The following is a 13356-nucleotide window of genomic DNA, read 5'->3' as shown; positions in this document are numbered from 1 at the left end:
AACCTACCTTGAAATATCGGTAAACCTTTATTTTACTTTTTTTAGAGCAAGTATTACAGGAATTTCAACTTTTCGAAACCTTAAAAAAAAACCTGATATTTTTATGTAGGCCAAGGGCTAGGCCTAGCTCTACTGAGTGGAGGGCTGAATTACGGGTACCCCTCCATACTAGGAGGGGTACTCGTAATTCAGCCCTCCACTCAGTAGAGCTAGGCTAGGCCTAATTAATTTTTTTTCCTGATCCAGTGTGAACGTTGAACTTTTCTTTTGTATTCAATTAATTTTAATGGGTCAATTTAATTATTCAGTGTTTAATTAATCCTTTTTTTTTTGTTCCCCAGTCTGCCTTGTTCAACTTCCAGAGTTTACTCAGCGTTGTGTTGCTTCTGATCTGCACCTGTGCGTACATCAGAGGTCTGGCACCACGCCTCCTTGATAAAAACAAGGAAGGGTGAGTATCACAGGAACCACAAAGAAAACAAGTTGTCAAAATTTGCCATTTTTAAAAGAAAGTGGTTATTAAGCCGGCGCCACAGGTGCCAGCTTTCTTTCAGTAAACGATATTAAGCTGGCTAGATTGTACAGCGCCCTCTTTGATGCTTATACGAGTAGCCCACATAATCACAACATCATTTAAGCAGCACCTTTGGCCGAGTGGATAGTGCATATACATGTACCTGGTTCTGCTTAGAAGCCTGCTTTAGGTTACTGGGCCATCTGCCTTCACATGTCTTGCTTCAGGAGGCACAGTAGATATTCCTGGCCCAGTGACGTCACGCTCGAGCGAGGATACATATTCACGACCTCACTTTCTCATTTCAGCTTCCTCGGCATCTTCTGGAAGTGCGCCCGCATCGGTGAGAGGAAGAGCCCCTACGTCGCCTTCTGTTGTGTTGCCATGGCATTCAGCATCCTGTTCTGGTCATGATGATCTGTCGCTGTGGCCAGATCGCGACTGGAAACCACGCAGTTGTCACTGATAACTTTGAACTGAAAAGGCGAAAAACTATCCTTGCATATGATGCAGCCTGAAAAGCCAGCCTACCACTGTTTCCCTCAGTGACTCACAGTAGGCAGCAGCAGCAGCAGCAGCAGCAGCAGCAAACTCTGACTGTTTTCTGCCATGTTCATGGACTCCGTTCACAAGTACCCTCTCCACGATTGCAAATGGAGAGTTAGGGGAGGAGGACCACTGGGTGTGACCGTTGAAAGCATCAGCGTCAGCGCCTGATCCTCGCACAAAGTTACGAGTTTAAAACCCTAACCCCCAACAGGTTTTCTCTAGGCACCCTGCCAAATGCAACAAAATGCAACGTGGCTGAAATGAGAACCATGCTAAATGCAACAAGTTGCGACAGTGGATTATGTTGCATTGTGCAGTGAACTTAGTGTATACCAGCCTTGACACCAAGCAGTTACCCTGCTAAATACAACCAAATGCAACAATGGGGTATGTTGTATTGCCTTGGCAATATGAGCTGTTACCCTGCTAAATGCAACAAGATGCAACAAGCACGAGACATGAGTTGCATGCTGAATGCAACAGTATGCAACAACTGTTTACCTTTGTTGCTTCCTGTTGCATTTAGCAGGGTTAGGGTTTAAGGTATGCATCATTTGTGCCATACGCATTTAGACCATAACACGCACGCAGTGTCCCCCTGCTGAAGCTTCCCAAGTGGCAAAAAGTGGCATCTACTCTCTGTGCATGGAGTCTATAGGCATTTGGTAGTTATAATGTGTGGTCTTGAAAGTACATGTACATGTAAACAAAGGCCAAGATCTTAGGCCTGACAACATGGAGGTGCTTAACCCTAACCAAACACAACCCATAAAAGTTCAACAGCAGGTTTGTGTTTAAATCTGTTGGGATAGGTACAGTTCCCCTAAACAGATGGTCTTTTACACAGGGTTTGGCATACCTCCAGAAACTAAGTCCAACAGTGTGTGTGTGTGTACAATTTCCCATGTGGGTGTTGGAATTTGCCTGAATGGGTATGGTTCCTAGTAAATTAGGCTGGGGAGTTAGGGTTAAGGAAAACTGAAGACTAGAAAAATCCCCCTTTTCCATAATCTCATGTGCATGAATCTGTGCTCTGCATCACTGGATAAATACCACTGGGAGATGTTGGTGTATGAAGACAAATTTCAAATGAGCATCGAGGTAAAGACTGTCAGTGTTAAGCTATTTCTGGACACTGAGTTTTTCTTTCAAAATCCTTGCCACGAAAGAAACATTAAGGCCCATGGTGTCCATGCTTATTTGAAATCTGTGCTTGAATGAAAAATCATCCCTTCAAGTTCACGTGAACTTACAATGTATATCTCTAAGGTTATCATTCCTAAAGCAAACTACAGCCAAAAAATTAAAAAACCAAGCCGGTCAACAATGGTCCATTTATATGCACCCAACTTTCAGGTACTTTAATGCTCTTTATTCTATAAATGTATCTGTACAATCAACACTTTTTGATGCTATTCAGTCGACAAAGTTCCAATAGCTCTGAATTCAATTTGAAGTCCAACTTTAAACTTTAATTTTTTGAAATCCTTTTAAATATAAGTAGAGTAGATAAACTTTCTGAGTTTTCTTTAAAATCTAATGTATAATTAATAAAGTACTTTTCAAAATGCTGTATCGCGCCTTGTTAATATGTTTTGTGAATGATCTATTTTTTACAAGATTCTTTGAAGATGTTTTATGGATAAGTTGGGAAGAGGTACAGTACTCGTATCTTTAGCCTCAAAGATTGTTACGCACTTGTCGGACAAAATGGAAAATCATAGTCTACAGGACTAGGCTAAATAAGGCAACAAAAAAAAAGTCTTCGGTTTCTGGTATGGAGCTTGCCCAAAAAGTGGTGTGGCGACGCGGTTTTTTTGTTACCTGTTTTTTTTTGCTTCAAATGTCGGCTGATGACTGCAAATGGTGCCCGACTAAACTTAGTGCAAATATTATGGGAGACCAGAGAGGCCACATAAAGCCTATTCTCGATCATAACCCCATCTAAAAACACATTAAAATTGTGCAGCAGCAGGATTCCAGTCAAACCAGTGAGTTTGGCGGTTTTGAGACATCATCTTTCATTGAAATTTTTTTTTTCTCCATTTTGCCGACGCGCATGGCTACGGCGACGCGCGCGCATACCAGAAACTGGAGACTTTTTTTTTTTGGCCTAAGCCAGTTTGGTATTTCGATGAAGTAGTCCAGGTCAAAGGTCATTTGGGCAAAAAATTCTGACAAGCGTCTTGTATGAGAGATGTTGCGCAAATGCCATTCTGCTTGTTATTAACGTGAAGCATCATGCGACCGTCTCCTTGCACGTTCATGTGCCTTCGATAAGCGTTTGATTATCCCAGATATCCTGTGACCCATGTCATTGTGCGCATGCGCAGTTAAAGTGGCCAAGTGTCAAAAAAATTAAGGATTTCTTTGGCAATGTCTCTTTAAAACCTTAAAGGCAAAAACTAACTGCCAGCAAAAGTTGTATATTTTTTTTTTTTGTTACTTAACTCCCATTTTCGTGTGTAATCCCGGAAGACTTTATTTCAGACTCTACTTTCGATAAGTGACAGTTACTATACATACACAAAGTGTAAAGCTTTAGTTTTTCACTGCATCAGTCCTCTGGTTACCATGGTTTTGGGTACCATCATCAATCTCATCTTTAAGTCTAACATCCTTTCCAGCTTTCTGTTCCTTGTAACGCAAGGTTTTCAAAATCGGGATCTGCGAAAACTTCTCTGCGTTGAGTTTCGACCACACAATACCAGACGGCTTGGGTCTGTCGCAGTCGCAACGGATGGTCTCTGTCGGTGTGAGGATGTAGTCCACTGTGAGGTCATGTGACCCAATCAGGTGGTCCGGTATATCATCCATCACCTGACAGTCGTGGACGGTGGTCACGACAACCGTGTTCTGGTCAACGGCCCCCATGGTCGACATCATGGCGAACTCCATGTCGGCGTAACCTTCGCCTTTACCAATTCTAAAGCCTGCATTCAATAAAAAAATGCAGACTATCTATTTTAAAAGGGTAAAGAGGCTTGCCTATGGACATATGACCTGCAACGGGATCCAAAATCTACCCTCTGATGAGCTCTGACGAGTCCCAAACATTACTACAGGTTACCATGTTATAAGTCACTAACTTGTCCTTAATACATTTTCATTTACACTGTACTCTCTTGGGTAGAGACAGGCAAGTTGGGTAAAGTGGCTTGCTAAAGGACACAACCTATGGCCAGCAGCTGAATTTGAACCCCTGACCCTCTAATCTTGAGCCAAAAATTCTTACCATAGGGCCACACTCCCCATGTTATAAGTCACTAACTAGTTCAGAATACATTATTGATATTGCTGGGTAGAGACAGGCAAGTTGGGTGGAGTGGCTTGCCCAAGGACACAACATATGGCCCACAACCAGATTCGAACCCCTGACCCTCAATCAGCCCAGAAGACAATGGCTTAATTCCTTTTTCCCCCCATTACTCACCTTTTCTACTGACCGCTACAGAGCCAATGATGACAATATCCACTGTCATTTTACTGTCCAGACCAACGGGCAGGCTGAACTGTTTGACACCCTGTTCAAAGAATGAAACATTCATAACAAATTTTATGATGACTACAATCAATTAAATAGCTTTAGTACATTCAACTTCTGTATAATTAACTCAAACAGACGTTGGAAGTTCTTGGAACTACCAAAGTTTCTTGAAGTTTCAGTAATTTGCCAAGTTGTACCTGAGAGGTGGAGCATTTCCTCAAGTCCTCTTTGTTAGGGTTTGGAGGCGGTACGATGCGGTTGAATAAACCTGAACGCAGACGTGGAGTCGGCACAAGCAAAGTTTTGCGAGCCTGAAGATTACATCAAAAAAGGATAACAGTTTAAGCTCTCAGGGAAAGAACTGTTTATCTTTTTGTTTTTAAGACAGAATACCATGACGCCTTGTCATTGCTTCAATGGGAATGCATCTTTAATCACCACCATCATTAAAACCATTGTCACTGATGCCACTGTTAAAGTCCCTTTTTGTGACCAAGTAAAGGAGTACTAAGAGTCCTAACAATGTCTTTGGTCAACATTTTTTGGGTTTCAACCAGACTTTGACCTTCAATGCAGAAAATTCCCTGGAGGGTTAGGGTTTTAACTGTTGGTACTCTCATACACGGTATTGAGAGTCTCAAATTTTCAGACTAGTTTTTCAACTTACTTCCAGAGTGAGGAACCTAGCCTGTTCCTGCGGCTTGTCAGGGTTGACCTTCACAGTTCTAGCTGTCTGGAAAGCATCGAGATGTTTGAGCCTCTCATTGGCTGCTGCGGCACCCTAATTATGACAACAAATCACCAGAGACCCAATCACATTTACCCCATACTCCCTCACTTATTTTTTGGCCTAAAAGTATCAAAATTGGCCAAAATACCAATCTGTGATTATTACTAGGCTGTGAAGCCATGAATCCATCAGAGGTCTGTGTACTTTGTGTCACTTCGTTTGCAAGTGGAAAGGCAAAATAAAAAGTATTCTGTTGTCCTTATTTCAACACAAAGAAATTGCATGTATTCATATTGTCATCAATGCGAATAAGTTATTGCAAGTTGCAAATATGTGGGGAAAAAATTGATTTAAGTTAAGTTAAACAGTTCAAACTTGCTGCAAAATGCTTTGAAAAGTTCAAGTCTCCAGTGGCCATTGTTCACAACTAACAAAGTAGCATATGAAGCAATAACAAAGTGGCTATCGTTACGACAGCTGTAACACATTTTTCGAATACTATCAGTATCATTACAGCTCTGTCAAAATACAACGAACATATTTTTTAAATAGATTTCTTAACTTTTAGGTTTTTAAACAAATTGTTCCATTTATTTGAGTAAATTTAATTTTCTTCATTGTGATCAGTGGTTTTGGAGGATTTTTAAAAAAATGGAAATAAAAGTCTGAGAACCATTTGGTTGATAGTCTGTTTCCAACAGCCAAAGATCATGACGTTGAATACTATTATGCCAGGGAACAAGACAGTTCCGTAACGATAGCAGTTTAAAGTCACGTTACGGCTGCCGTATATGCGTATTAACGATAGCCACTGTGTTGTAATAAAATATGTGTAAATGTTTTGTGGAAAAAAAAGCTAGCTGTTGAACCTTAAAATTTGGGATGCGATGGTGAACTGGTCTGGGAAAACAGGCTATATTCTTCTCTTCCAGAAAGTTCCACACTCTCTGTCTGATTGAAGCCTTTGTTACGTCTGTGAAAAGAAGGTATTACATTTAATTTAGTGTAAAACTCAGCTGGACAAAATTGTCGTCATTTCACCATGTTTAGGCCTACTTCCAGAACTGTAAGGTTTATAAAACCTTATATTTCTGGACGTAGTTCTAGGCCAACAAATAATTTTCTTCAAAAAATCAAACTTCTGCCCTCTTTCCATGACATTCCCGCAATACGTTTCATCATTAGCGAGTCCAATAAAATAAAAGTTTTGTTCTCTTTAATATAGGATCAGGATAATAAAATAAAGTAAGAAGCTTCAGGACGCCCAGTGCCACGCCCACCTTTGCAATTGCATACCTCTTTTTAACTCGCGCCCCCCCCCCCATCCTTTCCCAGCCGGCCTGCAAATTACAGCTCTTTTTGAAAAATGAAGGGACTAAATTACATCTTTTTCGTAGAAGAAGATAAAGCAGTTCATACTCACCCATCTTGAGTAGCAATGTCAAAGAACAATATGCTTAGGCTTGTGCCCATTTACTGCTTGTTTACGTGAGTTTGCATCGCATCCAATGATCCATGCATGCAAAAGCGAGATTGGGATAGCGACTGAAAACTCTTGAGGGCGCTAGTCATTGTTATTGTCGCCGCACACACAAAGGGTGTGTCCGTCAGGAATTTCATGGTCAAGGTGAATTTGTGAGTATAAAATGATAGATGCTGTTGTTTTACGAATTCTGATTAACCACTTACATTATGTCTCTTTCTTGGCAAAAGTGCGTTTATCCAGAGGTTGAAAATCCACTGTTGATTCAAAATTATTGAACATGATGATGTTGTCTTATAGTTAAGCTTATTTTTATGTGCATATTGTGCAATGCGTTTTTATACTGACAAATTTCTTCGTGTGTCTGTCAATGTCATTTTCCAGGTAATGCAAAGCTTTTGCAAGTGCTTCTGTTGCGATGGTCATGATGCGGAAAGAGGGACAGCTTTTCAGCTAGCTTTTTAAAGACTAGGATCATGTCTTCTTGTCCGTGGCAAATAGAAGTCAAAACCTCACTTTTTGTACAAGAATAAATCAACATTGTTGACTTAGCTTGCAGAGCTAGGTCAGCTGATCTGAGTGAATGATCAAGTAATGATCAGCCATGATGACTCGACACCAATGTGATGTTTGTCGCATGACCTTCACGCAGAAGAGCAACATGAAGCGACACAAGAAAATCCACACGGACCACAGACCCTTCACTTGTAGCATCTGCTGCAAGTCCTACACCGACCTTTACAAGCTCAAGAAGCATACCAGGGTCCATACCGGGGAGAAACTCCACACCCATACTTGTGAGTTTTGCGACAAAACTTTTGCAGATTTGAACCACCTGAAGTGTCACCAGAGGGTGCACACAAAGGAGCGTCCATACCCGTGCGGGATTTGTAAGCAGTCCTTCGCGCTGACCGGCACGCTACAGTCTCACCTGCGTATCCACTTCAACGAGAAACCATTCCGGTGCGAGATATGCAACCGGGCCTTTACGCAGAGGGGTACCTTTAGGGCACACCGTCGCATTCACACTAAAGAGCGACCCTTTGCGTGCCGGTATTGTCCAAAGTCCTTTGCCGTCAGTAGCAGCCGCAGCAAGCACGAGTCGGTTCACAAGGCTGGGAAGCTGCTAATCTGCGATGTCTGCCACAGGGCGTTTGATGACAGCACCAAACTGACAGAGCATGCTAGAACGCACGCCGGCGAACACCCCTTCCAGTGCGAAGTATGCCTCAAAGTGTTTGGCTATCACAGCCACCTCAAAACTCACCGACGGATACACGCCAACGACAGGCGATTCCGCTGCAGCGTCTGTCAGCGGGGCTTCACCGACAGCTCCAACCTGATCAAGCATGAGCGAATCCACACCAACGAGAAGCCCTACACCTGCGACGTTTGCAACCGAGCTTTCATCGACTCCAGCAGCGTCAAGAAACACAAGCGAACTCACACCCAAGAAAAGCCCTACGTCTGTGAGCAAAAAACCTGCAAGATGGCTTTCTCTAGCAAGCATAATTTACAGAGGCACGTGCGGATTCACACTCGAGAAAAGCCCTTTGTTTGCAAGACATGCGGGAAGACGTTTCGGCACAGTAGCTCCTTGAAGAGGCATTGCGTTGTTCATACCCAGGTCAAACCGTTCTCGTGTGAAATGTGCAATAAAACTTACAGGCAGTTTTGTAACTTGAGACGACATCAGAGGTTGAACTGTTGCAGTATAGACTCATAGTCATAAATTCAGCAGTACTTGTTCCAGACCAAAACTTTGGGACTCTCAATACTGTGTACTTATTATTGATTAATAATGTCAAGATGTGATTAGATATATAAATTTTGTCATTTTACAATAAAATTATTGTTTGTTTTTAACTTTGACTTCAAGTATTTAAGGCTATCATGGTAGTCATCTTTTTGTAGATATTGTGATAAGGCCAAAAAAAATAATAGTTCTGTTTCCGGTTTCCCTACCTACCCTATTCTGACAGCCCCTACCCTAATTTTTTTATTGGAAAAATGAGAAAAAATTACCCAAAACCATCAATTTCTACCTTTTGCCCTTGACTACACGCAGACGCCTCCATATGATTGTACACAAAAAAAATTGGCCAGAAAAAATATTTCCCTACCTACCTACCCTATTTTCGAATGCCATGTAATCGGAAGCAGAACTATTTTTTTTTTGGCCTAATCAAGAATAGCCAATAAAATTCCAAGTACTGATTAGACTAGGGCTGTGCTGCATTTTGGGCCGAATTTACAGAATATTTGAACACTCGGTCATCAACTGATAACCTGAAAGCATATTTTCTACTCAAATGTGCAATAATATGCAAGATCTCTGGAAGATGATAAAAAAGTCCAAGATTTTCCAATAATCTGTAAGTTGTGTGTTTTTATTGTTGGTCGCCACACTTTATTGAAAACCACTTTTCAGCATGTTTTGACATCTTCCCTGAGGAAGATTAGCTCATTATTTCTTCTTTAAAATTGCTCAATTTTCAGCCACTCCAGGAGGCTGTACCTCTTCTTTGTACATTTTTGTAATTGTAATACAAGTATTTAAAAGAAACATGCAGTGGAAATTCAGCTCATCTTGTTTTCATGCACATTACTATGTGTTGCAACAATACATTGAAAGTGACAAGAAAGTGGTAATTTTTCAATGATTAGCACATCCTTTCATCAGTACATGTAAGAGGGCGCTATTTTGCTTTTGTCACACAAGGTACTCCTTGTCAAAAGTGCCTTATGAGCAGTACAAACATTAGTCCTTCAAAATTACCCACAAAAAAAGTTTTTAAAGAAATATTGGCCACTACTTTTGTCCAAACAAGTTGTTTAACATGACCACAAAGTGGAGCTCCCCCCCCCCCCAAAAAAATGAAAACAGTTTTATATATTTGTACAAAAAGCTATAGTAGAGACATACTGTTCTGCCTTGAATGACATCACGCTTTGGCTCATGAATATGGAAATTTTCATTAGCATAAAAATGAAATGTTTCTCCCTTTTACTGCTTCAAAGGAGAAGAAAACAAAGGCATAGTATCGTGGCAAGAAAGCTGTTTTAAATATATTTACAGGGAAGATACAACAGTGCAAACATCTCAAAACGAAACGATCAAATTGTCACAAAATAACCTTAGGGAATGACAGTTTAAAGCATCCTGTAAAATCGTGGATCCTGGTGTGCTGTCATTTTCAAGAAAAATTGTATTTTTTAAAGCTGGTCGGCTGGCTATTTTTTCAAAAACTGCTCCTACTTTTTCATACGTGTAGTTAGTTATTCCACTGTTGCAATTGATTGCACACATGTGAAGGGGAAGGGGGTACAACTACAAGCCTGCTCAGTAGACTGATTCTCTGACCTTACAATTCCTCAAAGTCTATAAATTGCTCTGTTTCATCTTAAGTGGGGTCAGGGAACCAGACTACAAGAACATGATTGGTTTTCTTTGTTTTTCCAGCATCTACAAGCCTAAAACGTGAAACAAGTCAGTTTAACAATATTTCCTATAACATTTTACTAATCCTCCAAACCATTTATTTCTGAAAACTGCAGCAAAAGCAAATGTTGTACATTCCCTTTAAAGGTATTTAAGTCATAAAAATCCCAATTACGTGTTTCCTTTAATGATATTCATTTTTAGTCTAAACACCATTGGGGTTATTATCGACCTGGGCTATGGACCCGTTATGATATAATTATATCCCGGCTCAGTACGGCGGAAGAGCAGCAAATATAATGGTTGAATATTTTATGATAATGAGTCGACGTGCACGCGGCCGCGGCGAATGCCATGCACATTATCCCCATTTATACTGGCAATAGTGCGCGTCTAAGTATGTCGTAACGGAGAATTTCTATGCAAAACCCCCTACACCGGGGGTTTGTGTAGAAAATATCAGACGGTTATTTATTACTCCCCATCAGGTTCAATTACCTTCGGCAGCGACCGCAAGCCCCATTTGAAAGAAAAAGTGAAGACCGCATCAAGGTACCAACTTGTACGACAACGTGCTGGAAATGTATAGAGTGCATTGAACCAATTCAACCCCATTGAAAACAGTATAAAATCAACAAAGTTCAAGGCCAAATAACACGCAAGCCGACATCACTGGGGTTTCTCAAACAAAAATTAAATGATTGTCTTGTACTTTATCTTTTCATTTCTTTTCAATTTTGGGTGGACTAGCAGATTACAGTTTAAAATATTCACACCAAAACAAAATCACCCGTCCCGAAAAGTGATAGTTCCCAAGCCGTTTTACAAGTGGCGTCCTTCCCCTTTCTCAGGCAGATAGGACCCATTTTTCAACCGTAATTTTATCAAGCCTGCCCTCAGATGGAAGCCCAAAAACCAGGTAGTTGATCCTTGGCTACATTTACACAATATCACCGTTTTTTAAGGCCGAACGGTCTCCATTTTCAACAGAAACTGCGAGGTCACTTTTTATGCTAATCAGCTGGCGTAGAAATTCTCACTTGAATTAGTTGACAAACATTTCTAGCAGTAAATATGCAAATAACACGCGCATCAGTGAACGCATTGTTCAACTTCAAGGACCTTGTCATTGTGCGACAGAAAGCTAGCCTTTAGTCAAGTCCCACGCGCTTATTATACCCGGACACGTGACGCACCCCGGATGCTGACACGTAAAAAGACTAGGACGAGCGGCGTAGCCGCGAGGCCCTTTACCATCTCGTGGAGAACGCTTATGTTTTTCTTTACATTTGTCTACGTTCGTATTTAGTCCGGATGGTAACTCCATCCGCACTTCGATTAATTACGTCCACTTTGCGCAGTAAAGTAAAAGCCGTTCGTTTAGTTGCGCGCGGCATTCGCCACCACCGTGACCGTGCACATGGCATGCATGATCGGTTGGTTTGATTGGTTTGGTCATGGCCATGCATTACCGACAGTTCCCTGAACAATATTTTTATATCATGAAAGACGATCTACAGCAAGAGCATATCGTCAGACAGAGTGAATCTATTTAGATTTTTTTTTCGATCAGTTTTGTTCTCGGTCTTTCTCTCCTTCTGGGTTATTCCATTATTTTCAATTTTTACAAGGGGAATACCGGTAAATATGTTTAAGACCGGTTGGAGTCTGGGTGCTGATAACGACCCGAACCGAAGGCGCAACTAATCGGCATCCACACTCCAACCGGTCTCAAACAATAGGGTTTAATACCGTTCAAGCACACGTTTATTGCCACTCATAAATACCTTTTCGGTCATAAAAAGTGAACACTTTGCTATGGTGTGACCGTCTCGTGAGAAATCGTATAAACAAATTATGGAGATTGGCGCGCGCGTCGCGCGCGCTGCGTTGTACGCAGAACGCAGCTGTGCCGGTGTTGGCAACCCCACTGATCTCTATATAAAGACTGGATAGCTAATAAAGAGCCGCACAATGTACGAATTTGACGCCATATTGGTGAGACCGGCTGGTGATCTACAAAGGACAAGTTGCCGTCTTTATAGACAGCATGATTTCTTTTGTAACGTCGCGGCTCACTTGACTTATATTTTGGCCACCACCACTGACCAACTGACCAAGGTTTACTACAATTTTTCTAACGTAGTGGTTACTTTTATAATGCCGCAAATCACCTTTTCGGCGTTTTTGAAAAAATAATCACTACGGAAATGTGTTCCTTTTAGAACATCATAATATGTGTACGTGACCAAAATGCGCGTCAACTGTTGATACAACGCGCGCGTATTTACGCGTAGAACGTTCGTATATACGCGGCCATCTTCGTGAGACCGGGGGCGAATTGGTCAATATGCAAAGTCTACTGTGTGAATGTTGTATGCATATCCGCTATCCAGTCTTTATATAGAGATCAGTGGGCAACCCATGTAACCCATGTGCCGGTAACCCATGGTCGGAATTTCATGTATATTGGTATCAAAAGATGCGCAAGACTCGAGGCTAAAAAGTCAGGAAATCTCCGTTCCGGGAAAAATAGTTTTTGGAACGGTATCGGGAAAACAGCTGCCAGTGGGGAAGTCCATTGCCCCGGTCCCTTTAGGTTTAACAGAGGGTTTTGTGGCCTTGCACCTGATATTTGGAGCAAGTACGGGTCCAAGATGATCCGGACTTGGTACCGAAGTTTATGGGGAAATGTGGATGACCTTGAAGTTGAAAGTATGCGCTCGTCAGATTCACCGATTTAGTTTCGAAAGATGAATACGTCGGCTGCATGCCTGACGGAAGGCGGTTCTGACGCGAAAATCATTTTTAGGAAAATTGCATTGAAAGGCTCCAATGTTCCCCAACACTCCAATCCAATGTTCTCACACGCGTATTATACATCCAATGTTCTCCCATTGTGATTGGTGGTATGGTATGCACTTTGATTGCTGCTAATATCCTTTGATTATTGTTTTTTTCTCTTCTTTTGTGTCTCTTGCTGTTTGTTATTTTGTCTCTTGACTTTTTGTTAAGTCCGTGTATCCGCTCCGTTCACAAGTACCCCCTCACCGGCAAAGAGAGTACAGTTGGGGGTGACCGACCGACGCCATCTTGCCTGACTGGACATAGTACAAATCCCCTGGTGTACGTGCGTCACACACAAGGAACG

General features: G+C 41.6%; 2 protein-coding genes across 2 annotated transcripts; one reads left to right on the top strand and one right to left on the bottom strand.

Annotated features, from left to right (window-relative positions):
- Positions 1-3120: 3120 nt before the first annotated feature.
- Positions 3121-6799, bottom strand: LOC119725646 (methenyltetrahydrofolate synthase domain-containing protein-like). The gene is made up of 6 exons (XM_038197130.1): positions 6704-6799; positions 6150-6253; positions 5218-5331; positions 4748-4861; positions 4497-4587; positions 3121-3996 (listed from the first exon to the last, which is right to left on the bottom strand). Exons 1-6 carry the CDS (start codon positions 6705-6707, stop codon positions 3605-3607), a joined length of 819 nt encoding a protein of 272 aa, XP_038053058.1. The 5' UTR covers positions 6708-6799; the 3' UTR covers positions 3121-3604.
- A 49-nt stretch (positions 6800-6848) lies between these two features.
- Positions 6849-8689, top strand: LOC119725645 (zinc finger protein 235-like). The gene is made up of 2 exons (XM_038197129.1): positions 6849-6915; positions 7148-8689. The coding sequence occupies exon 2, from the start codon at positions 7368-7370 to the stop codon at positions 8487-8489; it is 1122 nt and encodes a 373-aa protein (XP_038053057.1). The 5' UTR covers positions 6849-6915; positions 7148-7367; the 3' UTR covers positions 8490-8689.
- The last annotated feature ends 4667 nt before the right edge of the window (positions 8690-13356 follow it).

This window comes from Patiria miniata, unplaced genomic scaffold, assembly GCF_015706575.1.
Source record: "Patiria miniata isolate m_02_andy unplaced genomic scaffold, ASM1570657v1 HiC_scaffold_19, whole genome shotgun sequence".
Lineage (NCBI taxonomy): Eukaryota > Metazoa > Echinodermata > Asteroidea > Valvatida > Asterinidae > Patiria > Patiria miniata.
Note: the sequence above shows the minus strand (reverse complement) of the source record. Positions and strands in the feature narration are given on the sequence as shown.

Bases quoted from the DNA above. Each gene is read 5' to 3' on its own strand.
- LOC119725646 (XM_038197130.1), bottom strand. The intron at 4,588-4,747 runs GTACAACTTGGC...TTCTTTGAACAG, and splicing joins GGAAATGCTCCACCTCTCAG to GGTGTCAAACAGTTCAGCCT. The intron at 3,997-4,496 runs GTGAGTAATGGG...TATTGAATGCAG, and splicing joins TGTAGCGGTCAGTAGAAAAG to GCTTTAGAATTGGTAAAGGC.
- LOC119725645 (XM_038197129.1), top strand. From the start codon at position 7,368: ATGATGACTCGACACCAATGTGATGTTTGTCGCATGACCTTCACGCAG.